General features: G+C 35.8%; 1 protein-coding gene across 2 annotated transcripts in view; it reads right to left on the bottom strand.

Annotated features, from left to right (window-relative positions):
- LOC117410617 (partitioning defective 3 homolog B-like) overlaps positions 1-13273 on the bottom strand; it is a 239626-nt gene that overhangs the window by 139320 nt on the left and 87033 nt on the right. For both annotated transcript variants that reach the window (XM_059032166.1, XM_059032167.1), the window contains exons 4-5: positions 11981-12090; positions 2848-2939 (exon numbers count right to left, since the gene is read on the bottom strand). In XM_059032166.1, the coding sequence (XP_058888149.1) occupies positions 2848-2939; positions 11981-12090 (202 nt within the window). The remainder of the gene's footprint in view (positions 1-2847; positions 2940-11980; positions 12091-13273) is intronic.

Genomic DNA, 13273 nt, shown 5'->3' on the forward strand with positions numbered 1-13273 from the left:
TTACAAACATGTATCAACTCACAAAAGAAAGCTTGTGAATTTTGAGGAAATACATTAGACAACAATATAAAAGAAAGTAGCACTATCACTTTGACTGCATTGTATCTTGACAGCAATTATTGATATTCTTTTCACCCTAAAATAATAGTGTGTCACACAAGTTATTATGTCAATTGTGACATCCTGACAATGATGTCATACTGATAAAGCTGAATCTCTGAAGGACAAAATTCTCTCACTACTGATAGAGACAGCACAATACAGATAGTGTAGGTCAAATAATGCATTATGTATGAATAATAATGAATTGAAATATAATATTTCTTTTAACTACAGAGCCAATGTCCTGTGTTTAGAAAAGTTTTTTACACTTCAGAGAACTTAACAATAACGGTCAAGAAAGCATAACAGGATTCATTATATGTAGAAGTATTTCACATAACACTGCTTTGATGTTACTAAAAAGTATTCATTTGATTATGCTTTGACTGTCAAATTTCTGCATTTTCCTTTTTTTGTATGTCCCAGTTGAAGTAAGATTTGATAAGGTATTATTGCATTTTATGAAAATATGGGAACAATTTGTGGCACCCTTTATATATCGTCAATCTCACCTGACTGTTTTACATTTAACCATGCAGCTAGGCTATTTCAAATAAAAGCATACAACAATTAAAGGATATTTCTGGTACTGTACATAGTATAGCCTACATTTTTTTTATATAAAAAAAATCTAATTATAAAAAAAACCCACAGTATTGTTTTTGAGTTATGACAACACTGTTCATGTTAAATGTTACACAAGCAGACATTGGTCTAAATTGGTCTACACACTCATAGGTCTAAATACCGGTGGATCTAAATACCACCACTGAGACAGTATACATTTGTATGCCACGATTATGAAAATCAAACATATAGCAGTGCATGTGCATCTGATTAGTGCATTTCTTTAAGTGCACATCCTGTTGAAAACAGAATAGTGTTATTTTTTTTACTTAAAAGGACACTGGTATTCAGTGTTCTTTTACATCAACTGAATACACCCCATTCCATGTTTATTAGGACTGGGCTTGGATGGGTGGGACGTTGTATTGCAAAAGAGGGTTACCAATTTGATCCCTGTAGGATATCCGTGTGTGCAACGATTCACAAAGGTTTTCCTTACACCCTGATTACCATTTATAGTTGAGAAAAAACATAAATAATACTAATAAAAAAGTGAAATCCCTATCCTAACCAGGGTAACAGAGGATACTTTTACAGGTATCAACCTTAAACTGAAGCTACTGGGTGTCAAGCAGATCTGTAAAAAGACAGAACCATGCTCAAAGATGATGGAGTTCTGTCTCCCACCTAGGACAGTGGGATGGGGCAGTGATTAGACCCATTTAGACAGGATTACGTGGATCATCAGCTACTCACTGACACAGAGGAAAGGGCTTCTGTATGGCAGGGATTACATGACAAGAATGCTTGCTGTGCTCAAAGCGCAAAGTTGAACTTCCCCCACATCAGCCGCTAGACTTGCATGGAGCTTTTAATAAAACACAGTTAACACTGCCTCTATTAAGGCTGCCAGACTGCAGAAGAGGCCCGACTAAACTCTGACAGGAACAGGCAGAATCCAGAATTAGATATGCCTCAAAGCTGACACAAGAACACGTCTGTAGTGCATGTATAGTAATAGAATCATCTATGAGCTGACGTGCATTACAGGAGGTCCTGCACTCGTACTGAGCAACAGTGCAGAGACATTCGGGCTGATGTCATGAGTTGGCAGGAACCCTCATTTAAGCACTGCGTCTCCAGTCCGATGGCTGGTTTAACTCTACCCTTGTAATTTAAAGTAGGCATCACTTTCTCAACTGGAATATTTAATGCACAGTAGCCTGGGACATTCTGATTAGACTCATGATCAAAAAACAGCAGTTCATTTAGTACATGGAACCATTTTTTGTATCTTTTAAAAAACTTTTGTGGCAAAAACACTGTGCCATGACTTATAGCAGGCATATCATCAAGGTCTTAAGTAAGGGGTTCTAGTTGTCAGTTTGTTCAGGAGAATAGGAAGGGAGGTTAATTTCCATATCATCTGGGTTCTTTTCAATAATTTTAATTCTGTCCTGGATATGTGACTGAGACATGGAACACAGGAACAAATGTGAGCGTGGAGAATCAGGCTGGTCCTCTAATGATGCTAAAGAATTATATCAAACCAAGCCAGCAAGGGGTAACTGCAGTTCTCAAAAACAATGGAAACTGGGTCAATGCTTCAAGCCATTTGTGGTTTTGAGCTGGAGTTATATTACTCATGTATTATCATAAAACTAAAAGTTTTAATTCAAATCATTTTTTGCCATCATTCATTTATGATGTCCATTTTTTAACACATATATTGGAGAACACTCTCTATTGGGTGTTTGTTCAGTCTTTCAGGTTTTAAATAAATACATCAATAAATAAACAAACATAAATGTAGAAGCTGAGTATAAGAACCACCCTCCCACACACAATGGTGTGACCATCTCTGGCACGGTAAATACATCAAGAGAATATATCTACATGTACCTAAGCCACCCCAGTCTCTGATTTATTGGATTCTGCAAGACCTCACTTCTAAATTCTCATCAGTTCCCATTACTCTGTACACAGAAAGAAAAGAACAAAGAAAACCATTTCCGATCCAGACACCCTAATTAGAAGAGCAAATTGGTTTGCAGATTTATACACAAGGTTTCCCTCTCTGGTTCCTTGGAAATTATTTATAGTTTAAATGCAAGTTCAAGGCATCCTTGAGCTCTGAAACATAATAATAAATAAAACAAAATTAGTTAATATCCCTACCTGTACACGATTTGCTGCATTTGGGTTGTCTCCACTTCTGCTCTTCGGCTCTGGTCAGCTCCCCCCTTATCTGTCAATGCTTGGTTTACTCCCTGTCAGAATAAATCAATCGGTTTGTTACTGTGTGGCAAGGCATCAGGATCCTGATTAGGACTGACCCTCTCAAGAAACATTTCCCTACCATAACAATTTTATTCCAATTAGCAGGTTTACATATACTGAAAAAAACTGTGCATGCAAAGCCCTTAATGAATCAAATAGGAATGGAAGTCAACCGTGAAGTGAAAAATAGAAAGATAGATTAAGACAGACATGGACAACTGTGACCAACTGACTGACCATTTTCTGTATACAGTTTAATACCACTCCAGATTCATTTGGGGTTTCTTCTCAAAAGCTCTTTCTATTTTTTAGTCAGTATTACTGATTAACAATGCTTCCAGACCCCACTGTATCATGTGGTGGAGGGTTTTTATTTTTAGATTATTTTTTGTTCTTAATACAGTGGATACAGTTCTGTGAAAACGAGTTCGATGGCATTGTTGTGTAGGGGTTTTAATGGCTACAAATGGCTACAGTTGCCTTTGGAACCCATATTTGTGTAGTGCATGAACCCTTGTCTGGACACAAAGCACAGTCTTTCCCACAGTTTTTCAATGCTTATGAGCACCTATTCAAGCTCTTTCATTCAAAAAGAGTTTTTGTGTTAATTATTCCACGACTGCACTTTCATGTAACTGAAATGTGTACTCACCTGCACAGTCAGAATGCAATGTTCTCTCGGAATGTCAACATTATAATCTTTCTCTTGTCTTGCCGTTATTTTTGTTAAACCACCAAGGTTTAGAAAGTTGAGAATTCAAATGTTATTGTATTTCTCATCCCTGTATACTTGGGACACCTCACAAGCACAGGCCAGCGATATGTTTCCCGAAGGTTCTGTGCCAGTGGAATTGTAAACATTTGCAAACAGTATTAGAAAATCTCGATTAAAATGTATCTTTAACACACACTGTTAGGTAGGTTTATCAAAAATGATGAAGATATTTGTGAGCCTCTTTCTTACTATGCACATTACCCTCTCAGGTGTGTAACAGAAATGATGAGAAAATAAAATACAATAATGCAAAACATGTAATGCCATGAGTGTTGCACAGATAATGACCCTAACGAGCTGAAGTAGTTTTCAGGCCTAGTTTGTGAGAAGGTCTAGTAAAATAGTGATCACATTATGTAGGCAATATGCCAGTAATGCATCACAGTAAATCCTTCTTGACAAGAGATGTACAAGGGGTCACCAGCATGCACTAGCCCCTAATGCACTTCACCATGACCCTGTGGCACTATTCTATAAACCCCATCTGTCTGTAAAATCTGTTTGTCAAGTCTCACAGAATTGGGATGTTGCATTTACCAACGTTAATCTGAAAGGGTATCGTTGACATTTAAAACGAATGGACCCATCTAGGAGATGCTGCGGACAGTACAGACTGCTTCTATAATATAACACCTCGCTAACCAGGAGACTACACAAATCAGTGTATACTACTGATCTATGCAAACATATGGCAACAAAAACAAACCAAATTTAAGCCGACTGTATTAATAACAGCCCACATGACTGATCAAGCGATTGAACAAAGGCAATTTACATAGGGCCTAAACAAAAGGGCACACGTTAAAGTCCAGATGTTTTCATGTATTTATTTTACTATAATCTAGAGTGGAGAAGCTCCGACTTTAAATGAAATATGTAAAAAAAAATGCCATTTGGAAATATTCGAAAATGTTTCAGTCAAGGAACAGTATGCACTTTGTAACTGTAGTCTAGTACAAGGGTTACACAGGTGATACAAAGTCACCCAGCCTTAATCCTGATAATGCATACAAACATGGTGGTCTACAGAAAGATAAAGCCTACAAATGGCATGTCTTATTGGTTTAGTTTCATATTTCTCTAGCGAAATAGTGCTGAGACAAGTAGATTGTGGTGAGGGATAAGAGAATAAATGTAACTAGAAGGGTGTATGCCTAAAACTACAAATCATACTCACAGATCTATTAATACTCAGTAGGTGGGTGTTTTGGGGGAATGCTGTGTTATAACAATCTGCAATGTGTTTGTTTTGTTCCTTCGCAATTGTGAAGGCGTATCCAGATTTTCAAAGCAAACCAACAAGTTGCTCACCTTATAAAAGAGTCACAATCTTTTATAGAAACATAGATCCATCCATACAAGAAAACATACAGTAAACAAACAGCAATCGCACACATAGTGATATAGTGATAACAAAGGCTTATAATCCTAACACAGCATCTCAACGCTCTAGCACTTTATATTTCTCCTCCAGTGAGTCGTATTTATTTATTTATTTTCATCAGGGCTGCTAACTTGCATATCTCTCGGGCCACCTATAACATCTTCAGAGTTAAAAAGGAAGGTTCAGACTTTCAAGTGAACTTGGACTGACTTCCTGCTGATCTAGTTTTTAACACTTAATATAAGTGATTTGGATTCCAACAGGATAAAGTGCTCAGCAAAGCATATCCTAGCTACAGTAGGTGCAGCCATCACACAGTTGACTAGCACTTCACCATGAACAATGGAGAATAGAACAAAGCATTATAGAATAGAACAATTACCACATTTCGGGCTCAATGGCACACACAGTTGTTACGAAAGACTGAAACTTACACTGCATACAAACAACAGTCTGTACGGTCCAGTAATCCAAAGGCGTCTGATCTACTGGTGAAGGTGCAGTAAACCCTGAGAAACATCCCTATGGCGTTGTTTTGATCTTCTAACAGGTCCCAAGTTATTAATAGGGAACAGATGTGTTCTGTTGGGAATAAGAGCTACACTGTCACTAAATCAGATGTTCTGGCTTTAAAGAGACATCGCTAATAAAAAGAATAATCCATAAGCAAACTTCAAACTAACAAAAACAGCCTTTCTTAAATGCTAATGCATGCACCATTTGTTTTTCATCATCTTGAGATAACACCATGCAGTCACAAGACTGCACAGAATAAAACAGCAAAAATATTTTCTAACCTTTATATATATAAAAAAAAAAATTGGAGATAAATATTCCCAGTCTAATTGGAAGCAGCTAGAGATTAAAAGATGTTTACGTGAACTAATTGCTAGAGCTAATGACCTAAGGTGCTATTTAAATATATATATATATATATATAATATTTCAATTTTGTTTAATGTTTTAATAATACTAATAAGAACTGCCATGCCTAGTTGTAAAACTAGTATCTATTATTTTTAATTTAAAATTCCAATCTTCACAAAAGAAAACTAACTGCAAGAAGCCACGCCTTTCCAGAGAGTTGATATCTTTATAGCCACTATTCATCAAAAACTCAGTAAGTGACAATATAAAAATTACAGTTTCCCAAGATTTCAAATCAAAAGGACAGAACAACATTATTATTTCCCAACTCTTACATAGAAAAGCCTACAATTACGTAGATAAAACAAAAAAATATTAACTGCAAACACATTTCGTAAGCCTGTAATTTCAGGGTTCTACCTACCATTTCACATTGGCTCTTTATTTTACCAGGAGAACCCTTTTCAAGAGTCCTGACAAGGTGACAGGCAGCAAGGATATGAGGCAAGGCTAAAAAGCTTTGCATTATACAAAGGCAACAAATGATACTTAAATAGTAGTTAAAACCATATCATTTTATACAGTAATCATTTCCTTTTTTTTGTAAAGTCAAGGTTTATGTATTTTGCAGACAGTTTACAGATTTTGAAGACATTATGTATCATTATACATATCTTAATTTCACAGATTCAATGCACATTGGGTCTACTTTAATGCGGATGTGTTTAATTTTGTGAAAAATAATTATACATCCAATTCAATCAGCAGGTTATGATTACTGACAACACATGAATCCACCCAAAATGGCTGCTGCAAAGACAGTGTCCATGCGCTCTCTCTCCCGTTAGCCTTTGCTAAGCTAAGCCTCTTTAACTGATTTTCTGGACAAGGAAAAGGTTAAAGCCCAACCAGGATGTAATCTGTGTCTTCTTAAAGGCAATTCCATTGTCCATCTGGTCAAGCATGGTCCTCTGCCAGTTTGATGAATGTCTGTCAAACTGAAGGCACACCTTAAAAAACACCTGAAAAGCTAATTATTGAAGTTATTGTGACGCACATCTTTGTTAAAAAACAAATAAAAAAAGATCAAGACAAGCTCCCAGAGGTAATTATTTCCACAGCCGCTGTCACACCATGTATTATACATCATATAAAACCAGCACAGCTCACTTAGAATAACACGCCAGACAATTTACTTCAGAAGACTTTAATCTATGGAAGCCAAAGAGCACTGAAACGCCGGGGTCATCAAAACAGCACAGGAGATACGAGGGACATGCCCAGGGACTCCCTGCAGACTAACTTAAATGCCTGTCAACTTTATAGATGCCGTGGAGAGAAGGCGGCTTTGAAGGTCACATGTTCCCTTACAACACAAGGCTTATAACATGTTTAGAGGGCTTGCTTAAAGTGGGGGAGTAAGAATGGAAAATACTAGAGTCAATAGAGATGGTATTTACTTTGTTGTAAAGCTGGCCGCTACGGTTTCATGTAAATGAAAATGATTTCTACAAGTAAGTTTTACTTCTTGTTTTCTTTTTCAACTCTGCAGATCTGTATACAGTTCTAGGAAAGGTAACTCCACTCAAAACTTCAGACTACTCTTGTAGTAAAGGAAAGCAGCAAACTATTCTGATATACTAATATGTATAGCTATGCCTATTTGTATTTATTTTTCAGTGTAATACATTTAAACCATTTACATTAATGGTGCTAGGGTAGTCTTTCTAAAAAGTTCCTTAGCATTTAAAGAAATAATAAAGAAATTCCCCTTTAAACTGACATAAAAAGTGACCAGAGCTGTGAGTAAAAGGACTAGTAGTAATACAGTACATAGAGGGAAGCTTTTACTTAAATGATTTTGGTGTATATCTTCCATGTCATCGCATATCAAACCACTACAAGTACTTTTACACAAAGATAGATTGCATGATACTAATAAACTAATAAAAAAACAAAAAAGATGATCTGTTTTACACCACTAGGAGACCGTTGTGTTCTATAATCCACAAAGCAAGTGCATCATCAATGATCAACCCTGCCCTGAAGGTACCACCCTCAAGGGACAAGAATGAAGTTCAGTATTATCTAATCAATGTGCTTCCCTGAGAGACTGGGAGAATGCCAACATAGGTGCTAATTAGTAGCAGTTGTCATGTTTGTTCTGTGATGTGTGGACTGGGTAGAGAAATCCAGACCCAGTTCACGTAGGCCCAGATAGAAACAATCACTTGCATTAATACTTGCTGAGAAACAAAACTGGCTTCAAAAATAATCTTTCATACCATATCTCTGCACCAGAAGAATGATCTTTGACTTGCCTTATTTTTGTTGATCGCTGAAACAGCACAGCAGAAATAAAATTAATGTTCTTGATGTGGTTTGAATAATACAACAGCTGAAACTGCCGTCTCTTGCTTTCACGTGTTTCATTAAACACATACATTATGTTGAATGTTTTAGAACAGTCCTATTTCCTATGCCATTCCAAGTCATATTTCCAGTAGTGTATAAAGAATCATGCAAGGCTTGGGAATACAGAGTGAAAAGTAACTAGCACACATAATTTAGAAAGCCATTTTCCAATCTGTATTGGTAGCAATTAAACTGTACCTGACCCACCAGTGGAAAACCAAACAAATCTCAAAGCCTTTCAGCTTCACTGGCCATTTTCCAGTTGATTGGGGAGGTTACTGCATGCTCACGCAATTTTCAAAGTAACCCTGTAATTTCTTCAAGCAGGGGTGAATAATGTAATGTAGGTACATGTTATTTAGAGGAAGAACCAGCTCAAGAGTAATTAACACAATACACTGTATCCCAGGGATTATACTTGTTGATTCCCAGCAGACATGATAAAAGACATCCAAGTTCAAACAATATGCCTCTTAGAGATGTGCTGAGGCTCGACAGGCCACAGGTGCATGCTCAGGTAAAAAAATAAATAAATAAACAGCAGCAGAATATTACTAATGGACAGATAACCTGTATTTATGATGCGAATCGGCATGCTCATGTTTCTCATGTAGCGCCTGAAGCAAACACAAATCCTTGTGTCCCAGTGCTCTTAAGTGTTTGCGGAGGGTTCTGCAACACTGATCGAGCTTTGTCTTTCTGTTATGAAAGTTCATGGAGATGCCTGCTCTCTGTTCTCTTTAGAAAACTGTTGTCATTCTTGTTGGCTGTTTCCTGTAAACAGGGGCATGCTAGTACAGATGTTTGGCTTCCAACCTTGAAAAGGGACACCGCAATCCATCTGTATTAGTGTTCTTATCTTTCAGCTGTTGCTTGATAAGGGAGTCTGACACTGATTTAAACTATACATAGGATAACATTCAGTAAATTTGGGAACTGCCCTAACACCCCCCACCCTCCCCTTTCATACTCTGCAAATAATGGCATCTGTTAGGGCTCAATTTGTCATTTTGCGTGAATGTCCATTTAATAACAATGGTGACAGAGACTCTCTTCTTTATCTTTGTAAAAATCAAGGTGCAGGCTGTTGGCTATGAAATATTATATAGATACCATCACTTTCAATGGTGCCTTAAATAAATGTGTTATATATTTATATTTATATTTATATATATATATATATATATATATATATATATATATATATATATATATATATATATATATATATGTTTTAGGTATAGCGCTATAAGTATTGTACTCACCCCATTTGGTGGGGTTTTGAAAAGTGTATGCAAAATAAATATATTTTTCCATATAACTATTCATAATGCCTTTGTTTAATAATTCATAATTTGGAGACTTGTTTTTTTTAAAAGGCCTAGTTTAAAAGACATTTAAGACAACTTTAAAAACAATAACTACTTGACACAGCCACTTTCTTTTTATTGTAGTTAAGTTCTTAAGTACTTTGCTGTCACAAATTCAATTTCCTTCCTACTGTTTAATTGCAAATTTAAAAACAAGAGACAACTGCACATTATATTTTACAGTAATGTCATATCAGCCTTTAACACCCTGGTTTCAAGTAAAACTGATAAATATTGTAATAAAATGCTAAAGTGACAACCCATATAAAGCACACCATTTTCCAAATACATGTAATAGTCACCACATACAATGTGCACATCCTCTTGGGATCTGTATAGCTTTAAATAATTGTAATTATAACTTCAATATCTGCTGAAGAAAATATTGTGGAAAACTGAACTTCCCCACAGGCCGTGTATATACAAGCAATCCATGCTGAAGGTCTTACAATACTTGTGTGAGTAGAATGTTTGTGTATGGATTGAAAACATAACTTGACAGAATCATAGTTTAAGAAACCTCAATAACCTTCATCTACAGATTTCTCCAAAAGTAACTAATTTCCAAAGTGATGACAGGGCAATCTTAAATTCTGGTCAGACTTTCTATAACAGTAGGTACCAGATTTATTGCCAACCCAAAATTAAATCAGATTTAGATTTTTACTAAACATATACTGCACATAATCCTACCAACACATTGGATATAATCTCAGTTTAAACTGATTTAAACAGATTTTCACTTTTTGTTGTATAATCTTACCCCACTGTCTTCTCAGGTAATATAAACCAATTATTTGTCATGAACGGTTCCCCATTATAAAATCTTTTGAGGGGGACTAGCACTTTCAAAATATGGGGATTGTGAATCAACACCAACACTCAGACACATGTATACCAAAATGTTTCCCTTTGTATCTGCAGTGTGAACCATATGTCAACTGATATGTGTCACAGATAAAGGTTCCAGTCACTCACAACACTCCGTTAACACAAGATAACATTCCACTTTGTCTGCCATATCAGCTCCCTGTTGAGAGAAACTAGTTTATCTTAGACCAAAACTAAAGATAACCTGCCCCTAGCAACAACAAAAAAATCAGATGAACCACTTTCCAATGTATATACTAAAGACATCAGTATATACATAACAATATGATCAAGTCTGTTATGAGAAAGTTTACTTTTAAAACCAATTATTTTTCAATATAAATTGTACTTTTTTATATAGCATTTGATATAAACAATCAATCTTTCTTTGTTCCTACTTTTACATCACATAAAAAATACAGTGTTTGAGAAATTCAATTGGAGAGCTCTCCTGGTGGTTCAAAGCTTAAACAGTGCGTACAAGTGTCTGGGGCTCAGCTGGATGCATAGAAAGCTTTACTGAAACGAAAAACACATTTTATAGGGGCCTGAGTGGTCACAAGGACTCAAATGCATAAAGCTTTTCAGTAGCGTATTTTATGTTTGGTTAGTTGGGGGAAGTGAAAGGAACCGAACAAGACACAGGGATGAACCAGACAAGGTGAAGCAGTACATTACAATTCTTACAGACCTCATCTTATGACTGGGGAAAAAAGAGCTTTGCATGTTAAGAGATGACTTTTCCATCATATCATGAAAGTCTATTAGGCTACTTTTATTCGAACTGCAGACTGATGAGAAGAAATAAGAAGAAAAAGAAAAAAAGGTTGACAGAATAAAAAATAAATAAAAAAGCAAATGCTGCAAAACTGAGTGAAATACCATTATATTTTGGTTTCGCATAAATTATATTAATTTTATTGCAAAAAAAATAAAAAATCTTTCCCCACCAAAAACGTAGTTATCTGCCTTCAATATAAAATACAATACATATATTACATAAGTAATTGAAAAAATAATAAAAGTCTACCATATACATTTTTACACAAACACTGCAGATTCATTCCATGATTCCAACAATCTAATGTTTTGTTTACAGTTTGAAAAATAGCTCTTTAAATGTATATTTAGGATTCAAAATGATAGAAAAAAGTCTAGTTTTATGCCACGTCATGGTAAAAGAAAGCGATTGCTGAATATATCGATTTTATCTGACTGTAGTCTGTACGGTATTTGGCACCATTACCACACATTTTCAACTAACTACTTTTTAATTACAGGGAGGAGTTATTAAATTTGTGTGTTGTTGTCTCTTTTGGTAGTCCCACATGGACCAGGCCCCAAGCTTACCGTGGTGCTGGGCTTCAGACTGGAATCCTGCGGATGTGAAACACCTGTGTGAAATTCAGCAGGTGGGCCAAGTGCCGGGTCGCTGCTCCGCCGCACCAGGAGTGGTGTGCCTGCAGAGAGGGGTGAAGCAAATAAAAAAGCAGGGTCAGGAAATGTGGAGAGCTTGGGGGGATATTAAATAACACCAGCCTACTTCATTAGGAACCCACATTTCCAACGCAAGCCCTCTGCTGTTCCATCCCACACAGTGAACACTGTTATTGTGTTGTGGGCAGACTTTATTGAATCTAAAGAAAATCACTGTAGTGAGAATGAAATCCTTTTCTAATATATATATATATATATATTTTTAACATTCTGAAAATCAAGCACTTGCTCTGGCTTATCAAAGGTTAACAGACATTTAACTTCCAAAAGATTTAGGCTAATGCTTGCATACATTTTTTACAATTTTTATTTAAGATTTATACTTGTTTTGAGACTAATTTTCCATCAATTCATAATTATAAATATTTAAAATACATTATTCTAATACAGACATTAGGCCTTTTAATGTGTATTAAATATATTTTACAAAATATGAATATATTAAAGTGAACACTGAGAACTTGTCACTTTTGCAGCAGGGACATTACTTACTCTTGCTGTATCTCACGCACTGCATATTATAGCTAATTTCTTTAGAACATTTTCAAAAATTATTCCCTCTCAAACAATGGAACAAAAAGCCATCCATTTTCTTTATCTCTTCATTACAGGCAATTTGTACCCAGGGGTGTGACGGAGGGTCAGAGGTTAAATATCTGGTCTTAATCAACATTCAAAATGTCTAAAAAAAAGGTTCTTCTGTTAAGGTTCCTCAGGGAGTGGCAACATGTATTTTTATTTTCTGTGATGAGAAGAACTTTTGGCCACCCTATTGAATTAACCTGTCCTTGTGACAACTTTACAAAGCAGCCTACAAAGGATGTCTTTTCTCAGAAAGCGAAGGACTCTGGTAACTGAAATATTTGACAACGCCTGACCAAAGAAATTTAAATGCCTAGAATGTTTTGTATCTTTTTTAAGTTGAAAGAAACAAGGGATTTGTGATAATCTTTTTATGCCAATAACGTACATGTTTATGAACTTATCAGGATGTCAGCGTAACCTAGAATAGCTGTTGGTATAGAAAATGTAGCAGGACTCAAATAACAACCATTTATTATAGTATTCTGCTTATACTTGGGTAGCCTGGTGAATATGATGTACAAACCTTAAAGTGTTATTGGAGATGTAAAAAGTAGAGGATTG

Source organism: Acipenser ruthenus, chromosome 10, assembly GCF_902713425.1.
Source record: "Acipenser ruthenus chromosome 10, fAciRut3.2 maternal haplotype, whole genome shotgun sequence".
NCBI classification, from domain to species: Eukaryota; Metazoa; Chordata; class Actinopteri; order Acipenseriformes; family Acipenseridae; genus Acipenser; species Acipenser ruthenus.